The sequence below is a fragment of the Denticeps clupeoides genome, chromosome 3, assembly GCF_900700375.1.
Source record: "Denticeps clupeoides chromosome 3, fDenClu1.1, whole genome shotgun sequence".
Classification (NCBI taxonomy): domain Eukaryota; kingdom Metazoa; phylum Chordata; class Actinopteri; order Clupeiformes; family Denticipitidae; genus Denticeps; species Denticeps clupeoides.
In genome coordinates this window covers 31,113,156-31,135,508 of record NC_041709.1, presented here as the reverse complement: position 1 = coordinate 31,135,508, position 22,353 = coordinate 31,113,156, and the positions used below count along the sequence as shown (strand labels likewise).

Here is a 22,353-nt window from a genome sequence, read left to right as displayed (position 1 = left end):
CAATCAGAGCCTTCGCTCAGGACGGAGGCCACTAGTCTTTTGCCATGTGCCTACCTTCTTCCCCCTGTTCTTCCTCCACCTCTTCCTCGCTGGACGATGCCAGGTATGCTTTGAAGTCCATGTCCAGCAGCTCATCCTTATTAAACTTCTTGCTCATGGCTGTGACTCGATCGTGGTCCGTTTCATCCCAGGTCAATTCCACCTGTTCTCACACACACACACACACACACACACACACACGAGTATCAGAAATCTGCAAGGTGGAGAAACTATTCTGACGCCTGCCGGTCTCACCTTAGCTGTGGTGGTGGCTGTGGATGTGAAGATTTTGGGTTTGTAGGCGGCCAAATCCACATCCACGGCCAAGTCCTTTGGCTCCTCATCAAACATGAGATCTTCTGGGATAAAACTGCACAAAAAAGAAACCAACACATCGTCACAAAGGAACCACCAAGCTGCCACAAGGTACCGTCCCCACAATATGGTGATGGGTTAAAAGCAGAGGACGTTTCGTTATCTCACCGTGTGCTGTGCACCACAATGACAAAAACCATCACTATCAAAACACAGGCTTTAAATCCTCTCCTTACCGTAGATCCATTGTTGAGCAGCTGCTCTCATACTCAAAGCCGTCACACTCCTGGTAGATCTGAGCAGCAGTGTCTGCCGAGTCGCACTCCACCACCGCGTAGTAATACCGCAGACGCTTGAACTGGTAGTCGCGGACCTTCTCCCGGTAAATCCTGCGGCGGGACAGTCGTTCTAAATAACTACCGACAACACTGAACCGGCCCTGCTGGGTGGTAGTAGCCTAGTGGGTAACACACTCGCCTATGGACCAGAAGACCCAGGTTCAAATCCCACTTATTACCATTGTGTAGTAAGACACTTAACCCCGAGTGTCTCCAGGGGGTGGACTGTCCCTGTAACTAATGATTGTAAGGCGCTCTGGATAAGGGCCTCTGAAAAATGCTGTAACTGTTCTCTCAGACGTTCCATTTCACATCTGGATGCTTTGACCTACTGTGCTGCAGTTTTTTTGCTGCTTTAAAAAAATACATTTAATTCATACAGTATTTTTATTAGATTTATAAAGATAAATGGCAATAAAGGAACATTGAACCATGTGCTACGGGATTAATAACAAAAGAAGTGTGAAATATGAAACCAGACTCATCGACGTGTGATGTTTCAGTACCTCTGCTCTTCGTTGTCTGCGTCAGGGTTGTCCGGCAGCGATCTGAGCTCCAGTGGGCCCTGGGTCTGCTCCGCCCTCATCCGCTCCTTCCCAAACTCAGAGGGGTAGATCTGGAACCGGCACAGCAGGATGAAGAAAACCACCTTTTACCATCCACGGTGCCAAACGGGCGCTTCAGAAACGTGGTACCTTTACAGAAAAGACCACGCCCCCCTTGGGTTTAAACGAGTTGAACAGAGCCAGAAGGTCCTTGGCCTTCAGCCTGTCCCAGTCCATGTTGCATACCGCCAACCTTCTCGTCACCTAAACACATTGAAAATAATTAGAATAATAAAGATATTCAGTCAGCTGGAGAAATACTTCTACTTGCAAAATGTATCAACATCTGCAGAGACAGAAAGACAACAGAACTGACATCGTCACTGCGAGGAGCGTCCTTCCACATCTCGCCCCAGTTGTGCTCGATCTCCTCTTCCTCATGATGGAGAATTTCCTCCATGTTGTTCCCCTCATCATCCTCTTCGTCTGAGCTCGTCTCGATGTTACCTTTACCACGAGCCAGATCAGGGCCGCTGTCGCTGCCACTCTCTTCGTCCTCTGACTGAGACTCTTCACCTGACCCTGCCTCATCATCATCATCATCATCATCAGCCTCCTCCTCGTCGTCGTCATCATCATCTTGGTTACTTGCCTCTTCTGGATAATGTTAGTTAGTATTAACATTATTAGGACACACACCATTGCCTGAACAGAAGGGTGGAGGACCTACCTTCCTCATACACCTTCACTCCTCTAGTTGCTTTAGATGTTCTCTTGGTCTCCGGTGCGTCTTCTCCATTCTTGCTCTCCGAGTCGTCTCCTTCGCTCTCTGCCTCGGACGGATCTGAGTCGGCCAGGTTGTAGAAGCGCTTCAGGTCGTCGGAGGAGGTGTGGTCGACGGGGCGACCGCGCTTGTCCACGGTGTACTTCAGCTTGAACCGCTCGTCATGGAACATGGACCGAAAACGCTTGTCGATCTTGATCCTGCGGTCCTTGTCCGGCATCTCCCAGAAGCGGGGGTCTTTCTGCACCTTCTGGAAGCGGTCATCGCCGCGCAGGTCTTTTTTGGAGGCCATGACGTCTTCTTCAAGCCAACACGGCGATTACAAGCGGTCACCTGGGAAATCGACGAGATCAGATCAGGTTTTTACTATATTTTAAATATCATTATTTACTGTATTAAACTGCACAAAAACGTCGAAATAGGCGCAGCTACGTTATTCCAACAGCTCACGGGCAGATAAAACAGGCGAATAAACGGCCAACAAGTATTACCACAACAAAACCAGGCGCAGGAGACGTGCGTCCGCGTCCACGTGTTCTCCCATCATGCCGTGGGTCGTCACGTCCTGGCCCCGCCCACTCCGCTCTACGGCGGCCCGGGGAGGACAAACCGAGCCGCGTTTATTTAAGCAAAACTCAAGCCAAAACAAACCTGCTCGACACGAACAACCGCGCTGCTCTCGACAGAAAGTAGCCTTTAGCCTTCCGGCGTGGGTTAAATGTCGATGGCGTGAATGCGTCTGTGTGAATAAAAGCGCCGTTCCAGTTCCGTGTTTCGCTCGACGCTCTGCGGAAGGTCAACGCGTCGGAAACGTAAACCGACGCGGGCTCTCCCGGCGAGGCAGCCGACTGCTTCATAATGTCCCTCACGATACTCTGCGTTTGAGAAGACTCCTTTAATAGCTCCTTTAATAACCCGCCATGCGCGGTTTATTGCACAGGGGTGCTTCGATCGGACCCACGCTGCTACCCCACGTACTCTGCCACAGAAGCCAATGCACGGACCGATCCGGCCGGGACCGCGGGACGGAGGCTCCGCGCAGGCCCCCGCCGGGCGGGTCGATGAACGTCTTCGACCGGACAATGAAGCGCAACCAGAAGAGGTGGGCAGCGTCGCTGCAGGAGCACGACAAGTACGACTATCTGAGGGCGGAGGTAGGAGGCGAAGCGTCGACGACGCCGTCGCAGCGTTCGATTAATCGACTTAAGCCCTGAACCCTCTGGTGATGCTTTGTGCTTGCAGGTGGGACGCAGGGTGGCGGACAGGGTTTATGACATCGCGAGGTACGCTGCGTCGACGACACTTGATCACCAGCGTGCTTTCACACAACATTTACATTTAAGGCATTCGGTAACAACGTGCTTCCATGTTACAATCAACAAAGCGATCAATTCTGGTTCACTAGGACCCCCCAACTATGAATACAATCTTTTTATTCACTATGTTGTAGTTTCTATACACATCAGTCAATATGAAACTGAACGTTTCGATTATTTCAACGTTGATTGATCGTTCATTGTGAGTTGAGTTCCTAGTGCAGGCAGACCGGTGTTGATGATGGTGTTGTGTGTTTAACAGGACGTTCCCCATGGCTTTAGACGTCGGCTGTGGAAAAAGTCACATCGCTGAGCATTTAAGCAAGGTGAATATAAAAAAAAAAACCCTGTCACCACGACGGACCCGTGAAGGCTGTGGCGTGTCTGACTTCCCACGTCTTCTGTCGTTTAGGAGGTGGTGGAGCGGTTTTTCCTCATGGACATCTCCGAAAACTCGCTGGTGATTTCAGTCAGCACTTCAGCGAAGTGTAATAGGCTCTAGTAAATAATAATTCATATTATCATGGGTTAATATTATTGTTTTTTTTTGCTTTGTTCTCAGAGACTGAAAAGAGAAAGTGAGATGCCGACCCACCACGTGTTGGGTGACGAGGAGTTTTTACCTTTTAAAGAAAACACATTTGATCTTGTGGTCAGCAGTTTAAGGTAAAAGCACTAACAACCATCTCACTGGGGACAAAAATGGGCGTAGTGTGAGGAACCGTGGAGGGGCGTGGCTGCGAGCTTCAGTGTCAAACATCTGGAGACATCAGCCTAGGATTTAAGTTGTTTTAAGTGATACGTGGTACACAGTGAACTTTTAACCATCACCCTTGGTGAGCAGTGGGCAGCCATGAAGTTCAGGATTCGTAACCGGCCACCTTCCGATTACGGGTCCATTTCCTTATCAGCTGGCCATTCGCTGCCCGGTAATGTCATTTGTGTCATGACTCCCTCCGTAAGTTCACGTCAGCCTTGCAATTCTGTCCAATCACGCGATGGAGCAATAATCACCATAGCAGTCCATAAATGGACACACACACCCCTCCCTCAATATTAACACCGGAATTACATTACATTAGACATTAGTCTTGTTATATAGGCCAAGAAACTCTTTGCAGAGTGTGCAGTCCAAAACCTTTTTCCTTTTTTTGTTTTTAGCCTACACTGGATCAATGATCTCCCCGGTGCTTTGCGACAGGTCAGTCTGTCGTGTCTGTCAGAATCGATTGCAGTGACTTGCATTACAGTGCAATATCTTCTGTGTGCACTAGGTGGTGTCATACACCACGACCTTTAACCTGTTGAATAAAAGATGAGACTCTGGTGCCCAAACAGAAAAGTGTTGTCTTGTTGTCCACTTTAGGAGACCCTGTCCATTTTAATTTACCTGTGCCCCCCCCCTTAGATCCAGCAGGTGCTGAAGCCGGACGGGGTGTTTGTTGGAGCGATGGTCGGTGGGGAGACGCTGTACGAGCTGCGCTGCTCCCTGCAGTTGGCCGAGCTGGAGAGGGAAGGGGGGTTCGCGCCCCACGTCTCCCCGTATACCGCCGTGACGGACCTGGGCAACCTGCTGGGCCAGGCCGGCTTCAACATGCTCACTGTGGTAAACATGCCATTATCTGTGTCACCTTCCCGGAGTTTGCTGCTCTGGCCGCTTCTCTAGTAAATATTAGCTGATTTCTTTAAATAACCTTTGACCAGCACAAGATTGTTCTGCTAATATGCACAGAATCCCTTACACACACACACACACACACACACACACACACGTTACACGTTCATACCTGTGAGCATGAGTTGTGGCCGACCAGGCGAATCTTTTTAGTTTGAGGCCTGGTGAACCAGAACTTGCAACATGAAAGCACGTTGGATAAGTGCCAAATGCCATAAATGTAAACGTAAAAGAATTTGCTGCACTTCATGCCCGTCTTCATGTTTTCTGAACGCAGGACATTGATGAGGTTCAGGTCCATTACCCGGGGATGCTCGAAGTCATTAGCGATTTAAAAGGTGTAGTACTGCAGATCATGGTCAAGTTCCAGACTGAATGTGCTAAGCGAGATATTTTGAGAGATGTAATTATTTTTTTGTACTTTTCAAGCAATGGGCGAAAGCAACTGTGCCTGGAATCGAAAGTCAATGTTACACAGAGACACAATTCTAGCTGCAGCTGCCATCTACAAAGGTGAGTCTGGAGATCTGCGGCCATTCCCAAGCACGTAACTTTCCCGAGTAAACCTGGTGGGGAGGTTCTCTTGCACATCCCTCACGTTGGTCCGGAGGAGCCAGCTTGTCCAGTCAATCGATTCTGTTTTCCAGAGATGTACGGCAACGAGGACGGCTCTGTCCCTGCCACATTTGAGATCCTGCACATGATTGGCTGGAAGCCTCACAGGTCACAGGTAGGAGGCATGCTTTTTTTTTCTTTTTTTTTTTTAAATGGAATTTATGGGGTTAATAATGTATGATGTTGCTGGAGACGTTTGACATCATTTTCAATCTGGCCTGGGACTTCATTAGTGCATGGTGAGGCATCTTCAGGGTTATAGTTTCACTTTGTAGTTACATAATTTGTCACCAAGAATACAATCTCTAAGGATGTTTTTAGCAGATTAAATGGTCTATTTAAATCCATGGCCCAGTGTTTCTTTCTTGTTTGGTCTGTTGGTGTAAATGCTGAGAAAATATTGCACTTTGTGTGATTTAGGTTCTCTTTTTCTCGTCCGTCCCCAGGCAAAGCCTGCGAGAAGAGGCTCAGCGACTGCTTCTTTTGCAGACCTGTCCAAAATCGCCCAGCAGCAGACCGATGACCGACCCTGAGAGGGACTGTGTTCAGTCCCTGCAATGTGGTTTGAACTGTTGCACCGAGTATTACACCAAGGAGGTTGACGCAATGACTCTGTTTCACATGGTGAATAAACTGCAACGTTTTAATGTGGTGAAGTACAGTACATGGTATTTTCTCCATTGGCGCTAAAAATCAACCCAAAGCATAAATACAAAGACAGAGACGTGATTAATCTATTCATGTAAACAAAAATAATTCCAATATTTCAACTGTACATTTCAGCAGTGACCGTCTTAAGAGCCAAATGTGGAATTTCGTCCAAAAATTTAAGAACGAGCCGCACACTGAGTGATCGGTCGCGATTGTAACAGTCTCCATGAGAATTAAAAAAAAAAAGTACTTTGATAACAGAGTCCCTTTGACATTCATAAGAGCTGTAATCATGAAACACCTCTACACAAAGACTGAGGACACATACACATTCATTATTTACATTCTGCTGTATGATATATTGCTTATGGAAAGTTTTTTCCTCTTAAAGCTAAGTACCTCTTCTCTGTGGATATTCTGCGCACAGCTAGCATTCAGTGGTTCAGCAAGCTGGCTTTAGCTTATTTAGAAGCGCGTATGGCTTTTTGTACAGTTGGACGTGTCTGAATAACAAGGAGATGATTTGGAAGACAGCGGGTCATGCACAGTGCATCTTCACTTGTGATCTTGTGAAGACCGCAGAAGCCAAAAGAATCCAGGAGTGTCTGGGAACACAGGCAGTTCCCATGAACAGAAAACCAAAAAAAAAAAAACAGCAATAGGGAGACAATTCATGGGGATTGGTGTGCCAAAGTTTAAAAAAAAAAACAAAAAAAAAAACAGGTACACAGCCATTTTATGCAGATGGAATGAAAACGTCAAGGTGAAAGAGTAGTGGTTCCTGGCTTGAAAAAGACTGCAACAGTTCTCCCATCTTTTTTTTTTTTTGTGATATACATCAATCCTTGGTGCTTTGAAAGGCACTATGCTTCAGTGCAGGGCGACTCTGTTAGACCCCGCCCAGTCTGGGCCGTTTTGTGGGCTCAGCCAGTCCCATGGCTGCTGTAGTCAAAAACGCCCTTCTTGAAGAACGGCGAGAGGTCACAGACGGCGTGCTTGGACAGACACAGTGCGCTGTCATCTGTTTTAAGAGGGGAGGGTGACGACGATGATATTAAGACCCGGAAGAAGTTCCTCAGGTACCTCTGGAAAAAGCAGAGAGAGACGGACAAGCTCAGATGTGCAGCGTGTAGAGAGAAGTGGTCATGCCATGAAACAAATGATGGAGCCAACCTCCAGATGATTCCGTCGTTCAGCAACCATCCTCTCATCTCGGTTCCCAAACAGCTTCTTCGGGGGGAACTCGAGAGCCGCCAGCTAGAAGAGGTTAAAAATGTGGATTAGAGACCCTGGAACTTGTGCAAGTTGGATGCTGCACCAGACGTACCTCTGGATATTTCAGCTTGAGGGTTTTGTGCATCTCCCTGAATCGACTGTAGCGCCGGAATACCGTCCACATCTCATCCAACACGGTGATCTGCAGATAAAACCAGGAGCGGCTGATCAGACTGCAGAACTAATGACGTGAGATCTATTGAACCGTTGAGAGCAGACATTATCCAGTCATCTACAATTTAAAAAAAAAAAAAAAAAAAACGGAACGCTTACCTTCACTTCAAACTCAAAGTGCTCGTCTTTGCCCTGTCCGCGCAGAACATAGCGAGGGATGCTTATCTTAATAGGGTCCTTCAAACATTCAGGACTGGGGTCCTGAGACACAGACGCCAGATGCTAACAAAGTTGAATGGAGAGAAGGAAAACAGAAAGTGGGAAGGATTGGTTATATTTGTTAGTCATTTTGAATTACTGGTTAGTTTTATGAGATTTCATGGTAAAGGGAAGACATTCAAACTGATTTAGGAAAGTATGGGAGTAACATAGAAAATCTAAATTTAGGAATCAAGGTCTGTAGTCTTTCATGCAAAAATAAATAATCACATTTGTCATCATTGCTAATAACTCTCAGATTAATTTACATGCCAGAAATGTAGATCTATTTAAAGAAAAAATTCCATTTGAATGAATAAATACAGTCTTTATTGCTTTATTTTGGTGTGCTTTCACAGTTATGGTACAGTCAGAGTTTGATCCCTCAGTATAGAATATAATAAGGCCATGGATTTAATCTACTGGATACTTCACAAGCAATGACCAAAATTAAATGTCTTAAATTAAACCAGGCAACCTGGTCATCTAACAGTCAAGTGTTTCACCACAAATACAAAAATGAAATGAGAAGACTATGCAAAACACATGCAAAATGTAATAAAATCATTTGTGTGCTCTGAATCCAACAAATGACAACAAACCATTCTTTACCCCTTTAAGAAAAGTTATGTTTTTCCACATCATGTGAGAAATTGTTTTATTCAATCACGATGCTAGCTCTGCTAAAGTCAAGCAGGAAAGACAATCAATATATATACACCCATTCAAATAAACATATGGTGCATCTTTGTTAAAGATCCTGGTGTAATCGGGTATGGATTTAATTTTATAATTATGAACATTTATATCATCATTTTGAATATCATGAAACAAGTAACGTGTTTTTTTTTCTTGCATGATTAAGAGATAACGCACGACGGACGGCAGTGCAACAGAAAACATGAAAACTACCGATCAAATTTGATTGTTTTCTTCAAATGCATTTCAAAGTTATGTGATCAATATTCATATTTAGATCATTTAACAAGGTAAATATTTTACTGTGATTTACAATGACAATCAAAATACATGAATGAAAAAAAAAACAGGGAATACGACACTTCAAACAGGAACACACAAAACATTTTGTGGAACAAAAGTAATAAATAAAGATAAAAGAAATAAAATCATAAGCCTTTATGTGCAATTGTGCAATATTTTTTATTTGGCATAGCCTTTGATCAAGTATTGCATCAAGCTTGTTTCCAGGTTCTCTCCAATATACGACCTAATGAAGGATCAGGTCCCTTTTTTTTTTTTTTTAAATAGACTCAAGAAATAAAGATCAAAACGCAAAAACATACAGCTGCTCTTTGGAAATTTGGAACTGAATTTGTGGCCTAAACTGAAAAGTAATTGATAAGGGCTGCTGCCGAAGCGCTGCACCCGAAAACCAATTTCCAAACCTCCGGAGAGCTGGGGCCGTCGGACTGAGGTGGACTTGCACCAACTCCCGCAGCGCTGATGCCAGCGGTCACGTGGCCTGTGAAAATGATCTCAAGTTGGACGCAGCCCTCGTGGTCCCGGACCACCATGCACTTGACATCCGCGCGTCGCCGGAGCTTCAACACCTGAAACTGGGGGAGAACGGGCACCAGCGTGGAGGGCCGGAACACTGGGTGGAAAACGGCATCCTCTTCGACCAGACCCAAGTGGGTGTCTGTGAGGACAAACTGCGGCATGCCACTGGTGAGAGCTTCAGAGCAAGGCTGCAGGATGGTCTCATCTCCTTGTTCCACCACCCTCACTGTGGTGTAGAGCAGAAGCTGGACGTTGGCCAGAGATGGAGAGTCCGGCCCCATGTTGCCATGTAAGACGTACACTAGGTCAGCCAACACCTTGCTGAAACGCGCACATATTCTCAGACTTCTTTCTAAAAACAGGTCAGGAACGCAAGAGGTCCAATCCAATGAGAGGTTCACAAGGTCGCCACTTAGGAAAGGATGGTTCCCCAAAGAGTTCTCCTCAACCCAGGATGGATCCAGAAGAGCCTGACACAGCCCCTGAGTGACTTTTTGGCTATAGGTAAAGACCACCAAACTGGTTTCATCTGAAGTGTCTGACAGTCGCACATGATTCCCTGCAAAACCCACCTGGATGCATTTTATTTGCTGGAGAGGAAGCTGGTGAAAAATGGTCAAGGTTGTGTCCTCAATTTTGCTGCCATCGTTGCTGGTCACGGCACAGACAACGTTGTCAAATACCAGCAGGACACCAGCTTGTGGAGTGGGCTGCAAATAACTGGCAACTTTTACCCAAAAGACCCCGGCCAGCTTGTGACCGCTTGTGACTTCAGGCACAACTGTGCTCAAGCAGTTCAGCATTTCTTGCAGAGGTAAAGCCTTCAGATCGTAAAGACAGGAAGGGAACTGCACCAGCTTCTCACTAAAGATCTTTATGTCCTCCTCGTTTAACGTAGTCTCGGGATCCTCAGAAATGGTCTGCTCACCCTGGACATCAAGAAGAGTCATGGCATGATCAACAATATCCTCAACACCATCGGGTCTGGCCGCTACTTCTGCAAAATATGCCATTTTGGAGGGTGTAGAATCTTTCACGGGGCTCACTGGCAGCCGCTGCAGGAATGGTACTAGCTTCATGACCGTGTGCAAGTTTTGGTACCAACCACTCCAGAAGTGAGCCTCTTGCTCTCTGACCTGCTGAATTACATCCAAAGTGTTTTGAAGGTAATGGCTGGTGTCCTCATACACACAGGAAAGCTTCCCGGACAAGAAGCCCAGGAGGTAGCTTTGGTTGTGTTTGAGGACTTGGGTGAGCATGTTCTCACAGGTCGTGGGAACATTCTGCTGGGCACTCTGCCCACTCTCTTTGGGCACACTAAAGCCAAACTCGCCCGAAATGTCCGGCTGGCTAGCTTCAGGGATGTTTTCAGATTGCTCAGGTACCACGTGAGATGATCTCAGCAAAGGAATGGATCCAGTGATGGTTACTTTAGGCCAAGATAGAAAACTAATAATATTCAGATAAAAAAGGCTCTGGAAAGTTTTTGCTGGTTCTGGAACACCTGAGACGCCATCATCTTGGGTCACAGTTGAGATTTTCTCAGCCTCGTTTACTTTTCCCTTCGTTTCCATTGACAGACATTCAACATTTGTCTTCAGTTTCCTACATCCGTGAAGTGATTGACGTCTGATGGGAGGGGGAACATCAGGCAAAGGATCCCTGTCTTGAATCCCATTGCAAATGCTGCTCGCTTCAGCGTTCATCTTACATGAACTGAGGTAGTAATCGAGACAAATGGGTTCTTCTCCGATGTCTGAATGTTTTCCATTGCTACTATGGTCATCATCATCAACCTCATCTTCTTCCTCTTCATTCAGGTATTGATTCAGCTCAAGATCACATTGAAAACAAGGCCACAGCAAAGGCTTGGGACTGGTCTGTGTAGAGAAGGTTGGATGGTTTTTCACTATAGGGCAAAACTCCAATGTAACAGCGATTGGAATCATCCCATCATTTGGACTCCATCCCATCATTTTGGAATTATTTTCACCTCCACCAATGGTGCGGAAATTAAACTGACATTAAAATTTTTAAATTACAAACAAGGGAATAGGGGGAGGTTAATAATTAAACTAAGACAGAATTATAGACGTCTCTTTTTGTCCAAGTGTCCAAATAGAAGCTGACCAGGTCAGTTACTTTTCCCAGTTACCTTTAACCCTAGCCAATAACTTGAATAAATATGAAATGATCATACCTACAAAAAGAAAATGCACCCATCTTATCATGAAATCATTTTATCCAGTAGCTTAAATCTCTGCAAAAAAAATTGATTCTGGTTTTCCTGTTCCTTGTAAGCTTATGATTCTTTCCTGAGATCATTCGCTACATCTGTATTTAGGTTAGTATTCACACACATTAAAAAGTAAGTTCCCATTCCACCAACAGACATGGAAAGAAAATATGATGCCGTACCTCATATTTCAGTTTCCTTGGGTCAGTGCGATTTGGAATTCTTTCATCGTCCTGAGAGGTTGAAAGAATTTTGCTTAGCTTGATCATTTGTTTTAAAAGAAAAAATATCAGGAAAAGAATCAATTTTAAAGGATTTTGCAAGCAGACAGGCATGATTTGCCCTAGCGCAAAAAGTGTCATTTTTTGGATTGGGAAACTGATCAGGACAAACTGAATGAAGGAAATGAAAACCTCTAGCATGCTCAGAGAGGGGAGGAGGGTTGGGAATCAGCACCACTTGATCGGAACCAATGAATTAACCACCCGAAGACTGTGGGTCATGCATGCAAACCATTGTCGGCTTTAAAAGGCCCAGGCATGTCTTCAGTTATAAGATGAGGCCTTGGCTTACCTCGTCTGACAATTTAACAGAGCTACTTTCACTAACTTCCTCCTCCTCCTGTAGGGTTGAAGAATGGTGTTTTTACTCAACATTTTTAATGATGCCGTCTTCCATACTAAGGTCACTCTCTAGTATCCTGTACACTAAATGCAACTAGAAACATGTCACCATTGGTCCATTAAGGTCACAAAGGGCATCTTCTGAACTATATTTCAGAACAAAAAGCCTCAAAACACACACACACAAACGAGTTGAAGCCTTAATATAAAAACAAGAATCTCTCTACTTACCCTAAGAGAGTCCGAAGACAGCAAGAGCTCAATGTTATTCTCTCCATTCAGAAGGTTCAGCTTATGTAGCCTCCTTTGAACCTCTTCTTCAATGTATGCGTTTATCCTGAAGAAAAGGAGAAAAAAAAAAACATGTTAAATAGGTCAATACGACATGTAGGGCATGTCTTCACTGGTCTCACAATTTGATTTGATTACGATTATACATTTTTCTATGTTACTTCACATTATGTTTTCAAATACATCAGTGAGATGTGTGCAAGGTTTTCTTGCCATCAATTTCTGCTACAATCCAGACGGCAAGTGAACGCAACTACAAAGCGCAGCAGAAACGTGCGTGGTGTTCAGAGGGCTTTCATTCCGAACGTTCCACTGTACTCAGATCAGGCCGTCACAGTCACTACAGGTGCTACTTCTTAATCAGAATTTTTATACCGCAGCCAGAAAATCACCAAGCATCGTCACTACGATGTAATCGATAATGTTCTGCACTGCAATGCAATGCATTGATTAACACCCCTGCACACAACTCCTTCCCTATGGGCTACACGTGATGGAACCTTACCTTTCATCGTTGATTGACAGGACGGGGGGTAAAGTAGGGATGGGGCTGACGGGGGAGCTGCTCTTGTCATCGATGCTGAGAGAATGGCCCCGCCCACAGCCCTCGCTCTCACTGATGCGCTGCCTCAGCTGCCGGATCTCACGGCCCACCCTGACGGAGGCAGCGGCAGAAGAGCGTTACCAGATCAAAGTCAAAAAGTCACCCTTATTATACTTTCCGCCACTTACACTTTACCTCTCCTGGTCCAGCTCCTGTGCCACGTTTTGGCCGCCAGCCGAGGAGTTCCTCCTCCGCTGCTCTTCCTCAGGTTCCAGGGATGAGGAGCGGCGGAGCGCTGAATGTCTCCTCTCCAGCCGGGCTACAGCCTGCTCTAGCGCCTCCCTCTGCTGCTTCTCCCGCGACTCCAAGATCTCCTTCTCTTTGCGCCGCACCTTCTCCTCCTGCCGCGCCACGTTGGCCGTGAACTCGTACGTCTCCTGCAGCTGCTGCAGCTGCTCCGCACTCGCGCAGTGGAGCGACACGCGCTCCTCCTTCTCCTCCAGTTCCTTCTCCACCTACACCAGGATTATTGCGCTCAATCGTACAGTTTATGCCACTGTATTTTAAAAATCTGCTAAATGCTGATTAGCAACTCTATGTACAAGGAAGAAGGCTCCAGAAAGTGCCTCTACGCCCAACTTACCGGGCGGAGCTTTTGGAGACCTAATGGACCAATCAGGGGTGGAAGATCATAACGTAAAGTAATATGCACTTTACGAGTGCAAAAGTTAAGGGTTTTAAGGTGTGGAGTGATGGAAGAACCTGACCTGGTAAAGGGTGTTGTCCAGCTCCTTCTCCACCTGGTCCACAGAGCCCCCCGCCCCGGCCGGCCCGGCGCCGCGCTCCAGCAGCTCCTTGGCCCGCTGCCGCTCCTCCATCACGGCGGGGAGCCGCTTCTCCGTCAGGCAGGCCAGCTGCCTCTCCTTGAACAGCAGCCTCTGCTCCGCCTGCTGGATCCGCTGCTCCTCCTGCGCCAGCTGCGAGGCGTCCTGCGCCCCCTTCTCCCGCAGCTGGCGCTGGCGCTCGGCGTGCCCGTGGAGGAGCGCGTCCAGGGAGGCGCGCTCGCCGGCCACCTCCCTCTCCAGCCGCTCCCGCTGCTGCGCCAGGCCCTCCTCCACCTGGCCCAGCACCTCCACCTGGGCCGCCTTGAACCCGACGTAGCGCGCCTGGGCCCGCCTGGCGTCCTCGTTGCCCTCCTTCTCGCCGTCCAGCCTGGACTCCTTGGCGCGGAGCAGCGCCTCGCGGACCTCGCCCAGCGCCCGCTGCTCCTCGGCCAGGCGGCGGGCGTGGTCCCGGGTGAGGAGGGCCGCCGCCTCCTGCCGCTCGCGCAGCTGCTCCTCCAGCCGGCCGACCAGGCCGAGCTGCTCGCGCTCGCGCTCCTCCAGCCGCCGCCGCTCCAGCTCCAGCTTCAGCGCCTGCTCCTCGCGCTCGCGCTTCAGCCGCTCCAGCTCGCGCACGATCTCGCCCTGCTCCGCCCTCTGCTCCTCCTCCAGCAGCTCCTCCCATTTCCTCACCGCGTTCTCGCCATCCTCCTCGTCCTCCTCCTTCAACTCCTCCTTCTCCGGCCGCTCGGCCGGGCGGCCGCGCTCCTGCCGCTCGCGGTGCCGCTCCTCGTTGAAGCGCTCCTTCTCGGCCATCAGGTCGCGCAGGCGGCCCTCGATGTCCTGGCTGCGCCTGCGCAGGCTCTCCTCCTGCCGCCGGATGCGCAGCTGCACCTGCTCCGACTCCTTCCGCTGCGACTCCACCTCCTGCTGCAGGCGCTCCAGCTCCGCCTTCTCGTTCTTCTGCTTCTCCTCCATCTCTTTTATCAAGCGCCTGAGAGGCGAGACCATTCATTCATTCATTATTGCTGCGTTCTTTAACTTCACTGTCACTGTATGTCTTTTAAAATAATCAAATAATGCAAAAATAGCCGTGACATTAAAAACATTAAAACGGCAAAGGCTACTTTTGATGTGGACGGCGTCAGTGACAGTTCCACGGACTATACTATATTTGACGGGGATGGAAATGATGTTCGCTCACCGTTTAAGCTCAAGCTTCTCCAGCTCCTCTCGCTGCTGCCGCTCAAACTCCAACCTGGCGAATGCCAAACAGAATCAGCACCCCAACACAACACAACACACACACAGGGCCTACTGACTGTGAAATGAATAGCAGGCTTCAAACAGCAGGCGGCGTGGGACTCGACATGGCAAGCAACGCAATGAGCAAAAAAAAAAAAAAACAGGGACAGCGAGACCTACACGTTCACGTAAAACATGGATGCATGAGTCAAGACAAGCCGTGAAGACAAATCAAACGGTCCACATGTAAGCATGGTGATCGTGGGCTGGTTCTACCTGAGGAAGATGGGTCCCTTTTCGTTGAAGAAACTGGTGAAAGGGAGGCCCAGAGAGAGGAGAGGACATTACTGAGCCGCGCCCGTTCATCTGGATGACCGTCTAATCGTTCACATTATGGGGTCAAGGGGGAAAACGTTTGAATTTGCAAAGTCGCAGACGCGGATACGATGGAGAAATAAATGGTCTAAGTTTACATGCTATTGACATGAGGAGAAGTCTGGAACATTGCAAATGTAGTCTTCTTTTGCCGTGAAAATGGCAAAGGGTCAGCGGGACCAGCGAAGGAAAGCGGAGCCAATGAGGAGGAGGAAGAGGCAGAGAGACGGAGGGGAAGAGTATAAACCCACACTCACCCAGGGTTGTAAAGCATCACGGTGGACAGGTTTTCGCAAGACTTGGAAAGGTCCGTCATGGACAGACTCAGGGTGGACAGCAGCCCGCTCTGCAGAACAATGAAGCATCTCATTTTTTCTACTTTCTATTCACAGATTAAATATAAGACAACAGAAGTCAATAGAATTGTACTAGTGTGTCTTATAAATGTATACTGAAAAAGGATTTTTTTTAATAAAATGTACCTTCATAAATAAGCAATTATAATTTTTATATCATTTTGACACGTTACACTCACACAGAAAAACTAGTTTTTATTAGAAATGTTAAATGGGTTACGAATTTGTTATGAAAACTGTCACATTGTCTATAACGTGCAACTATTTGGTCATTATAAATGATGACATTTTCTTTGCATTGGGTGATTCCTTTTATGGAAGTATGGAACAAAATCAGGGTGGTAGTACGCTAGCGGTCACTAAGTCACGGGTTCAAACCCCACTTACGACCACTGTCTCTCCAGGGGGGGGACTGTCCCTGTAACTATGGATTTTAATGCACTCTGGATAAGGGCGTCTGGTAAATGCCCTAAATATAAACATGAATCTCTCAATCTCTCACCTTTCTCTTCTCTCTCAGTTTGGCCGCCTCCTTGGGATGGTTAAACCTGAACATGTTTGTTCTGCCAAGAAGAATGACGGCACCTGCCGGACCGACACGGCCAGTTAAAACGCCTGGGTCGCCTGAGGCAGTAAACGTTTCCTGTAAAGCATTTTAAGGCCTGTGTGCTGGTGTGGACTCACCCTGGTTCAGCTGGCACGGCTCGGTGACCTGCATGCCGTTGACGGAGCACTGGGCCTCATTGAGGGGAACCAGAATCACGGTTCCGTTCTGGTTCTCGAACAGGCAGTGCTCGCTCTCCAGGTCCAGTCCGTGGAGCACTGCAGAGCCAAAAGTCAACGCGTCCCAGTTATCACAATCAAATCAATGGACACGTTAACTGAGGAATGAGCAAAACAAACACACCGCCGGCTATCAGGGCATCCAAATCCATTTTCCCCACAAAGCAATTTTTCCACCAGCCGTTTATCAGCGTGTAAACACTCTAACTAGTCATAAGCAATCGTGACATGCATTTGCTTTTAAGGTCTTAAATGCAAGATCATCACGTTCGTTTCAGCTGGAATATTGACAACTAGAGTCCGACTCTCATTTCAGGGGAAAAACAGCAACTCACCAATGTCCTGCTCGGTTGTGGCATCTTCCCGGCCCACATAGGTCCTTCCCTCCTGGAAGAACACCGCAAGCTACATTAGAGCCTTCATTCAACAATTAGAAAACATTCCTCTGCCTGAAAACTCACTTTGAGATGGTACAGAATGATCCCGGTGCTGAGGAGGTCATCGTCGATGCCAATCAGGTGGGGCAGTTCTGAGTCCAGCACGACACCGATGCCTTCCTTCCTCAGGGCCAGGGTTTCCTCCTGTCACCGAACATGGCATTAAACCGCGACCAAACGAACAACCCGAGCAGGTAAGAGTGAGCCACTTAAAGACACTTTGGTGGCATGTTGTGATGCTGTCCCTTTCTTAGTGATTATTACATCTTGGAAATCAATTATAGCTAGAAAAGGCCTGAACACCATTACATATGGAGTGGTGCACTCAATTTGGGAACCAACGATTTCATATACAGACAAAAGCAAGGAAAAAGCATCACAGCAGATGCATTCTAAATGTAGCCTTGTAAATATTTCATGCGAACTGAATACGGATCATTTATTTTTGTATTAGGAATACATATCACCATTACACCCCAGCCCTGACTGAGGATCACGTTCTCAGCCAAACGCTGCAGTCACAACGACAATGCAAATAATCAGGAAACGGAATAGCAAAGGCTTCTTCTTCTTTTTTTTTTTTTTCTGGGGACGTCAACACCCTCACCCACCTTGAGAATATTCTGAGTCTCGTTCCATTTGTTGGTCCATTCTTTGGTCAGCTCCAGCACCTGAGGAGGAAAGGGGCGGTGTTGAGAATGAGGAAAAAAAAGGCCCTGTTGGAAGAGCTCCGGGGGCACGCGCTTACTCTGGCCTCGTTCTGATGGAGCTTCTCCTCCATGCTCAACGCAGTGGGGGAATCCAGGAGCGCAATCTGAGTGAAGGAAGACAAACAGTTCCCCAGATAAGCGGTGTGGTTCTTAAACCACTTAAGGATAAGACAAGGAACTGATTATGCAAGATTATTCGCTAATGGCTGTTTTCCGCAAGAATTGACAACAAGAAAAACTAGGCCAGGACAGGACAGGACAGGACAGGGGTTAGAAAAGTTCCTCACCTGGTTCCCTTGGACCAGCAAAGCTTTCAGACGAGCAATTTCCGCCCTCAGCTCGCGGATGAGCTTGACGTTGGCGTCCTCGTTGATGGTTGGCCTGTTGATGATGTTCTTGGCGCGGTTGGCGTACCGCAGGGTGCTCAGCGTCTCGCCGTAGTTCACGTCAGCCGGTGAGATGGCTGCGGACGGAGGAGTTTATTTGGAGGAGTCCGAGCGCCGGCGTGTAGGAAACACACTTGAAACACTCACTTGCAATCATGATGGTTTTGGAGTTGCCGCCCAAGCTGTCTTTGAGAAGCCAGGTGAGGACGGAGTCCCTGTATGGCACAAAAACCTGCTTCTTCTTCAGGTGCCCGTCTCCTTCATCCTGGGACAGGTCCGCTGTAAAAGGGTTCGAATGTAATGTTTATTTACAGATAATAGTGGGCTGGTGCGCGTCAGTCGTTTCTTAATACACACCTAACGCCGAGATGACGTTGCCCAGGGTCACCAGGGACTTGTTGATGTTGGCTCCTTCCTTCAGACGAACACCTGTGGCACCGGTGGCATCAGCCCTCTCGCTACCTGCCAGGTCCACCAGGTGGATCTTGCTGACCATCTCGCACGGCATCTCGGCATCGAATTTCGCCTGCAAAGAACGTTTCCATTCACGCAATTTACCAGACGGCCTGATCCAGAGCGACTTACAAATCAGTAGTGACGGGGACAGCCCCCCCGGAGACACTCATGGGTTAAGTGTCTTGCACAGGGACACGATGGTACACCACCATCTCAATGGCGCACATGTGGACCAACATCCCATAACCGTAGTCCCACATCTGCAACAGCACCCGTCTGCAGCCCAACCACACCCCCGCCCTCAGCGGCCAGGGCCGAAGAGAAGCCTTCTACTCACCTGCGTGAAGTTGACGGTGAAGATGGCGTGCGAGCGGCTGCTGACGTCGTTCATCCCTGTGCTGGCTGTGGTCCGGTTGATGTTCCCGGCCTCCATCAGCTCCTCCACGTCAGTGTAGTTCTGCACCAAGTGCTTTGACAGGTCTGGGTCAGGCGCACAATAAAAAGACTTAAAAATCGCGGACCACAACAACCGCCACCGAGAATACGCAACTCTGCCAAGAGGACACGCCCCCTTTCTACAGGGAGGACACGCCCCCCCCCCAAAAAAAAAAAACGTTCTGACGATTTACACTCTACCTTCCACATAAGGACCATCTTTGGGATGCTCCCGCACCCTCAGGTTGTACGTTTTCGAGGACTTCCTTCTGAGCAGGTCCCTGACGCGCTCGTTGTAGATCTCCAAGTAACTAGCGCAATCAGAAACATCAAAAAATAAAACCAATAGTTGATATACAAATCGCGCGCACACACACACACACACACACACCACATACTCACCTAACCTCCGTCCGAAAGGAGGCCTCGTCCCACCGAGTCACGTTAGCGATGCGGCTAAAGAGACCCTCACAGATCCGGGGGATGAGGCCCGAATCCCCCTTTTTAAAAAGCGAGAAACGAGAGATTTGAATGTGACCGGCAGATAAATCACGCGGTGATTCACAAATCGACCACGGGCAGACGGAGCCAGACAGATAACAGCACGCGGACCGAGACGCAGCTGATAAGAAAAGAAAGGACGTCGAGATCGCTGCACAGCACCGTTTCGTACCGGGTTCCCCATCATGGTGTAGGACTTCCCTGAACCAGTCTGGCCGTACGCGAAGATGCAGGCGTTGTAGCCCTCAAACGCGGCTTTCAGGACGTCCGTGCCCAGGTCTTTAAAGACCTGCAAGAAAGCACGGAAAGGTCAAGCTGCTCCTGAACGGCACTTTCAAGCACAAACGTTTCCAGATTGAGGGCCGAATTACATGCATATTAGCAGCCTAAAGTCCACATTATGGCACCAGATTGCGCCGGCGTATACAGGCTCAGATATAAACCGCTTTCATTGCTAAATAGGTTTTTGGAAACACAGCTTACCTTCTCCTGCGACACAAAGGTCGCGTGTTTGCAGTCGGCAGAATCGTAGGAGAAGTCGTACGTGAAGGTTTTGGTTTTCTCGCGCATGGAGTCCCCGACCACGCCATCCGGAATCTGAATAAAGGACAGTCAGGAGTCACTCGAGCGCCGTTATTAGTCATGGCTTTGGCGAGGAGTCTGCAGATGGCGCACCTTCAGATTGGTGATGGTCGTCTTGTTCCTCTCCATCTCTATGATGCATTTTGCAGACAGCTCCTTCTCGCTGCAGAAAAAAAGGGAAAAAAAAAAATCACAACTTGTACATTCCTGCTGTGCTACAAACGCGTTCCCATGATGCATCAACGCTGCCAAATCTGCGGATATTTCCCCGCCGATTAAACCGAGCGGCACAAGGAGCAGACAGGCACCAAGCAAACTACAAACTGGCTGTTTGGACATCAACACAGATTTATTTACCGGGGCAGTGGAGGCCTAGCAGTCGCCTTGTCATGGCTGCCCACTGCTCAAGGTGCTAGTAGCCTAGTGGGTCACACACTCGCCTATGAACCAGAAGACCCAGGTTCAAATCCCACTTACTACCATCGTGTCCCTGAGCAAGACACTTAACCCTGAATGTCTCCAGGGGGGACTGTCCCTGTAACTACTGATTGTAAGTCGCTCTGGAAAAGGCAGTCTCATAAATGCTGTAAATGCTCACGATTCATTGTGTCACAATGACTCTCACTTCACTTTCATTAACATATTCATAAGCATTCACACTTATTTGTGGGTAATAACCAGGTAATTATGAGTATAGACCTAAACCCCACTTTTTCTGTGTACAAGATCACGCCTGTAGCTCCTTTATCAGCAGCGTTAATCACGTGCTAAAACATCAATATACCGTAGATATGTTATCTGTCGCTGACCAATACGGATTTCACGGCTCAACGCCCTCACAGCAGAGACGCTGCGGCACGCGTACCGAACTGGAAGGTGAAGGGTGTATACTGGCCGCTTCAATAAAACCTGCACATTTTTAACATTGTTAAGCGACTCAGGGTTAATAGAAAACTGAAATAAGAAACACAAAATGGCAACGAATCACACAACTTGCAGACAAATGAATTTGCACTTGTCATCAATCTGGTTATTGCCAAACAAGAAACATTTTTCAGGCAGATTCTGCGTCTTAACACTTTTCACTGACTTCATCACAGGGGTCCTCCTCCAAAAAAAAAAAAAAGAGAGAGGACATTATAATTCTCCGTATTCATAATTCCCCTCAAATTACAATGTGACAACGCTGCTTGTTATTTGTAAGTTGTACATTATTCTGCAACTTGCTCAACTCTTGCAATAGAAGGGCCCCACCCAACTCTGGGTACCACTAGTGAGGGCCACCTCACACCTTCTCACCCGCTGCCTTCCCCTCTCCTCCACCACCACGTGAACCAGAAAGGTCTTCATTCGGAATCTGGAGCTCAGATGGAGGGTTTGGAGGGTGGAGACCAGACAATCCACAGACCAGATCCGACAACATGGCTGAATTCAGGGTGAGTTTATGTAAAACCTCCATGCAAATCAGAAGTTTATTCGTGCGTGTGAAGGAGTGTGGCAGTAGCCTAGTGGGTAACACACTCGTCTGTGAACCAGAGGACCCAGGTTTAAATTCCACTTACTACCATTGTGTCCCTGAGCAAGACACTTAACCCTAACTTGCTCCAGGGGTGACTGTCGCTCTGGAAAAGCTGTAAATGTAAATGTGCGTGTCGGACAGATGGGCTTCCTCCTGCACTCACCGCCTGTTCATCGGCCTGACCCGGACTGCCACCCGCACCGATGCCATCTCTCATGCCTCCTCCGAGAACCGCGGCGAGAGTATGAACCGTCCGTTCCCGCTGCGGTGGTGGCGCTCTATCGTCCCGCCGAGCTGAAGACCTCCCGAGGCCGAGAGTGAACCTGTGCGAGGACTGGCATCCCGTTAAAAACCATCTGCGCAGCCCGGAGAAAATCGACCCGGCGGCGTCATCAACCGATAAATAAGTCGGCTTCGCGGCGGGCGCCGGAGAGGGACAAACCTAACAGGAACAGAAAAACGCGTTTCAGATAACACAACTCTAACACGGGGCGGTAACGAAACATGCGTTTGTGTGCTCGGAGCAATGGGTGTTTCCGCACCTCACAGGGCACGTTTAAGATATTTAAATGAAGTTTAGATGTCAAACGTAGATACAGACGTCGCC

The 22,353-nt window shown here is 48.1% G+C and overlaps 3 protein-coding genes across 9 annotated transcripts in view; 1 reads left to right on the top strand and 2 right to left on the bottom strand.

Moving 5' to 3' along the window:
* Positions 1–3,142, bottom strand: part of esf1 (ESF1, nucleolar pre-rRNA processing protein, homolog (S. cerevisiae)) — a 5,129-nt gene extending 1,987 nt beyond the window's left edge. The window contains exons 1-8 of one of the 3 annotated variants that reach the window (XM_028972183.1): positions 2,673–3,142; positions 1,968–2,354; positions 1,614–1,894; positions 1,388–1,501; positions 1,199–1,308; positions 591–743; positions 295–409; positions 55–202 (exon numbers count right to left, since the gene is read on the bottom strand). In XM_028972183.1, coding sequence (XP_028828016.1) covers positions 55–202; positions 295–409; positions 591–743; positions 1,199–1,308; positions 1,388–1,501; positions 1,614–1,894; positions 1,968–2,313 — 1,267 coding nt within the window. In that variant the 5' untranslated portion in view covers positions 2,314–2,354; positions 2,673–3,142. The other 2 variants (XM_028972182.1, XM_028972181.1) reach the window with 2 other exon arrangements.
* Positions 2,617–6,533, top strand: ndufaf5 (NADH:ubiquinone oxidoreductase complex assembly factor 5). The gene is made up of 11 exons (XM_028972420.1): positions 2,617–3,175; positions 3,264–3,304; positions 3,600–3,663; positions 3,750–3,797; positions 3,900–4,003; positions 4,499–4,538; positions 4,746–4,943; positions 5,290–5,350; positions 5,442–5,525; positions 5,660–5,742; positions 6,074–6,533. Exons 1-11 carry the CDS (start codon positions 2,942–2,944, stop codon positions 6,158–6,160), a joined length of 1,044 nt encoding a protein of 347 aa, XP_028828253.1. The 5' UTR covers positions 2,617–2,941; the 3' UTR covers positions 6,161–6,533.
* On the bottom strand, positions 6,248–22,353 carry kif16ba (kinesin family member 16Ba). 5 transcript variants are annotated; one of them, XM_028971986.1, is made up of 30 exons: positions 22,289–22,353; positions 21,910–22,188; positions 20,321–20,390; positions 20,129–20,242; positions 19,818–19,934; positions 19,547–19,644; positions 19,346–19,455; positions 19,047–19,189; positions 18,611–18,779; positions 18,401–18,532; positions 18,155–18,330; positions 17,906–17,971; positions 17,769–17,828; positions 17,182–17,301; positions 17,056–17,107; positions 16,622–16,759; positions 16,440–16,522; positions 15,839–15,927; positions 15,483–15,515; positions 15,166–15,219; positions 13,908–14,955; positions 13,336–13,655; positions 13,102–13,251; positions 12,537–12,642; positions 12,256–12,303; positions 11,865–11,915; positions 7,827–7,949; positions 7,606–7,695; positions 7,452–7,535; positions 6,248–7,363 (listed from the first exon to the last, which is right to left on the bottom strand). In XM_028971986.1, exons 2-30 carry the CDS (start codon positions 21,954–21,956, stop codon positions 7,202–7,204), a joined length of 4,053 nt encoding a protein of 1,350 aa, XP_028827819.1. In that variant the 5' UTR covers positions 21,957–22,188; positions 22,289–22,353; the 3' UTR covers positions 6,248–7,201. The 5 variants fall into 5 exon arrangements, with proteins under 5 accessions (XP_028827819.1, XP_028827820.1, XP_028827821.1 ...); XM_028971987.1 differs by lacking the exon at positions 15,483–15,515 and having other exon boundaries at positions 22,289–22,352; XM_028971988.1 differs by lacking the exon at positions 12,256–12,303 and having other exon boundaries at positions 22,289–22,351.